The sequence below is a fragment of the Diaphorina citri genome, unplaced genomic scaffold, assembly GCF_000475195.1.
Source record: "Diaphorina citri unplaced genomic scaffold, Diaci psyllid genome assembly version 1.1 scaffold4268, whole genome shotgun sequence".
NCBI classification, from domain to species: domain Eukaryota; kingdom Metazoa; phylum Arthropoda; class Insecta; order Hemiptera; family Psyllidae; genus Diaphorina; species Diaphorina citri.
The window spans coordinates 2,461-6,462 of NW_007381667.1; the positions used below are offsets into that span (position 1 = coordinate 2,461).

At 39.6% G+C, this 4,002-nt stretch overlaps 1 protein-coding gene across 1 annotated transcript; it reads left to right on the forward strand.

Annotated features, from left to right (window-relative positions):
* The first annotated feature begins 241 nt into the window (after positions 1-241).
* Positions 242-3,675, forward strand: LOC108253887 (putative protein TPRXL). The gene is made up of 4 exons (XM_026831847.1): positions 242-265; positions 330-639; positions 2,825-2,981; positions 3,238-3,675. The coding sequence occupies exons 1-4, from the start codon at positions 242-244 to the stop codon at positions 3,380-3,382; spliced, it is 636 nt and encodes a 211-aa protein (XP_026687648.1). The 3' UTR covers positions 3,383-3,675.
* The last annotated feature ends 327 nt before the right edge of the window (positions 3,676-4,002 follow it).

Below are 4,002 nucleotides of genomic sequence, written 5' to 3' on the forward strand. Positions count from 1 at the left end.
TTCTTATCCAAAATGTCAGCAGCGAAACAATTATTATATCCAAAAATGTCAGCAGCGAAACAATTATAAACAAATAATAATAATCGCAACACTCTGAAACGGCTGGAAATAGACTACGAAACATCCAACCCCGTGGCTGAAACAAATACTGGGAAAACATCCACTGTGGCTGAAACGAGTAAAACAAATACTAGGAAAGTTGAGACTGTTGAGGGGAAAGGCATACCTGATCTAAGTGGGGATGAGAAAGACAAAGGAAATCTTGGTGAGGAGGAACTAGTCAAAGATAGTTCGAAATGTGAAGAAAATGGTTTGAATCTGCAGATGAGAAAGACAAAGGAAATCTTGGTGAGGAGGAACTAGTCAAAGATAGTTCGAAATGTGAAGAAAATGGTTTGAATCTGCACAAAGTCAGTTCTGAAGTTGGTTCAATATTAGTAAGAAATGGTTCAAATGGTTTAAACCCAGTAGGAAATGATTATAAAGATGCTTCAAAAACAGTAGAAAGTAGTACTAATGTTTCCAAATCAGACAACAGTCCGAAATTAGTCCAAGATAGTTCAAAATCAGACGAATCTAGCTCAACTGTCAATAAGGGTTCGACCTTGAACAATAGTTCCACCGTGAACAACAGTTCGTCTTTGAACCGAAATTCTTCTGGAAAAACTGATGAAAAATTCCTCAACTTCCCAACTTTGATAAATTTTTCATCAACAAAAAACAGCTGATTTTAGTATGCCCATGAGCGTTCAGAAAACTTTCGCTTTTTTGAACTGCCATGAAATGCGCGTTAAATAGCGCATAAAAAATTATAGCGCGCTAAGGACAATTTTTTTACCATGCTTTTCTGGCGGCACATTTTTTAAATTTTGAAAATTTACGTTATATTTTTTCTTTTTTTTTCTTTCAAGTTTTCGCTTTGCACTTTTTGGTGAACAACAGTTCCACAAGTCCAAGTGCCAAATCTAAATCCCCTGGGCCGGAACAGTCTAGGCTACTGTCCCGAAACAGTCCCTTGTGCATGTAACAGCACTAGCACGTTATACCTGAATTTTTACCTAAAGATTTTTTCTATTAATTTTATTTATACCTACGTGGAAAGTCTGCAGCTTTGACTTTCCAGGTCACACAGGAGAACCACTTATGAAGAGTATGAAGTAAGTACCTATACATATCATTTTATTAGGTATTATAAAAGTTTATCAGATTATTAGAGTGTCCCTTCTCAACCGGTTCCTAAAACCAACTCACCTTTTTTCACATCCTGCTTCATCTCTTCTAATTTTATTTGATGGTTCAAATGGTTTAAAACCAGTAGGAAATGATTATAAAGATGCTTCAAAAACAGTAGAAAATAGTACTAATGTTTCCAAATCAGACAACAGTCCGAAATTAGTCCAAGATGGTTCTAGCTCAACTGTCAATAAAGGTTCTACTAGAAATTCTCCTCTATCCAACTCTCAAGTGTACGATTTAGCGACCAATGGTACTGCTCGAAGCCATTTAGAAGACAATCAAATCTCCTGTATGGATTCAGTGAATAATGCGTCTGTGAAAGGATTTTATTGAGGGGGCACCCTAGAGTCTAAATCCTCCAAACAGTTATATGTATCGGGATGGGATGGTCAAATTTTCAGAGTCCACCCCATAGTAAAGGAGCAAAAAGATCAAAGGGGAGGGCCACCTAAATACGGCCTTGAGGACAACTAGTGATGACTGGAGCTGATCAGCTGATTCAAAGTTCAGTCAGTCTAGCAGCAAAAAGTGACAAGGGACTTGAGAGAAAAAAAGGTTGATAGAGGGAACTATAACTGAAAAAGTCTTAACATTATCAGTTTTCTATTTTATTTGCTAACTGCCTAACTAGAAGGTATTTTTTTTAAAGAGGTTTGACAGAGGGAACAGTAACTGCTATGGTCTTATCGTCCCGAAACCGAAGAGATAAGGAAAACAGGATAGGAGTATAAAAAGAGGTTTGACAGAGGGAACAGTAACTGCTATGGTCTTATCGTCCCGAAACCGAAGAGATAAGGAAAACAGGATAGGAGTATAAAATCAGAATAAAATCCGCCCCGGGCGGAATCGAACCCGCGGCCTAGCGCTTACAGGGCAGACGCTCTACCAACCAAGCTAACTAGGCTGGCTTGTACATAATTATTTATTATTTTATTATTTTAACTCTCGATTCTACCTAGGGTTAGATATGTATCTATATTATATACCTAGTTGGGTATACGTCGGTAGTTGTTTTTTAAACCTCTTATTGAAGGCGCTAGGCCGCGGGTTCGATTCCCGCCCGGGGCGGATTTTATTCTGATTTTATACTCCTATCCTGTTTTCCTTATCTCTTCGATTTCGGGACGATAAGACAATAGCAGTTACAGTTCCTTCTGTCAAACCTCTTTTAAAAAAATACCTCCTAGTTAGACAGTTGGCAAATAAAATAGAAAATAATAGCCCAACCCTATAACTACTTACTTCGTTAAGTTTATTTTCCCGGTATTCTATTAAGAGAGCGCGTGACAATTTTCAAAATGAAACTTTTCTGTAGGGAGTGAGGGGGGGGGACCCTTGGTACTAGAAATTCTCCTCTATCCAACTCTCAAGTGGACGATTTAGCGACCAATGGTACTGCTCGAAGCCATTTAGAAGACAATCAAATCTCCTGTATGGATTCAGTGAATAATGCGTCTGTGAATAGTAATTCGACCTTGAACAATAGTTCCACCGTGAACAACAGTTCGTCTTTGAATTTGAACAATAGTTCGAACTTGAATAGCAATTCGACCGTGAACAACAGTTCCACAAGTCCAAGTGCCAAAGGCTTTGAAGAACACTGCGAACTTGAACAGCAATTCGTCCTTGAACAATAGTTCGAACTTGAATAGCAATTCGACCGTGAACAACAGTTCCACAAGTCCAAGTGCCAAATCTAAATCCCCTGGGCCGGAACAGTCTAGGCTACTGTCCCGAAACAGTCCCTTGACCTTGAACAATAGTTCCACCGTGAACAACAGTTCGTCTTTGAATAACACTGCGACCTTGAACAGCAATTCGTCCGTGAACAACAACGAGGCAAACCGAGGCTCCTTTGACAAACGGTGCAGCTGAGGGTAAAGGTAACACACTACTATCACGTGACGTGAGGGCAGTGTGGCTATCATGAACGAAATCACCTTATTACATTATGGGAGAACTTTGAACCACATCTTTCTGACTCCCCATGAACTACAGTCCCTCGGTGAAAGCGCGATCGGGAACTGCCGAAGTTGATTCGGGTGTGTTCGGGTCGACTGTGATTCCGATCGGAGAGTCGATTCACAAGGTGGAAAAAAAGAAGTCGCTAGACAGCATCAACAATAACAACAACAACAAGATTTAACCACCTACTATTTAGCCATTATCTAATAACAAGAAGCTAAATGAGCGAATTATTGACCAATTCGCAAGGTGGACGCTAAAAAGAAGTCGCTAGACAACATCAACAATAATAACAAGAAGATTTAGCCACCTACTATTTAGCCATCATCTAATAACAAGAAAAACTTTGAACTACATCTTTCTGACTCCCCATGAACTTATGTACCTACGTGACATGATAGTAGTGTGTTTCTACGCCGGAACACAATCTGAGTCTATACTTGTTGCCAGCCTAGTTAGCTTGGTGAGTAGCGCGTCCGCCTTGTAAGCGCTAGGTCACGGGTTCGTTCTCGGAACTTGTCCTATTCTTAGTTTGTGCTTCATGTCCATAAAGTTAGCTTTTTCATTTTCAGTCGTGATAGAAATTCCATCGAGTTCGTTTCGTGAGTGCCGTGCGCCCGGAAGTTTTTCGCCGGGACGAAAAGTTTTTTTCCGCGAACTCGCCGTTTTTTGCCGACTCGACTACCTAACTTAAAATTCGAACTTGGGACAAAAAATCGCGATTCCTAAAGTTGACTTAACTATTTTTAATTTCTCCCTCATGTTACCTATTTATTATTAAATTTAATTATCCTATTAACT

Excerpts from the sequence above, each read along its gene's own strand:
- LOC108253887 (XM_026831847.1), top strand. The coding sequence starts at position 242 with ATGAGAAAGACAAAGGAAATCTTG. Across the intron at positions 266-329 it reads GAAAGACAAAGGAAATCTTG|AAAGACAAAGGAAATCTTGG; the intron begins GTGAGGAGGAAC and ends TCTGCAGATGAG. Across the intron at positions 2,982-3,237 it reads CTACTGTCCCGAAACAGTCC|CTCGGTGAAAGCGCGATCGG; the intron begins CTTGACCTTGAA and ends GAACTACAGTCC.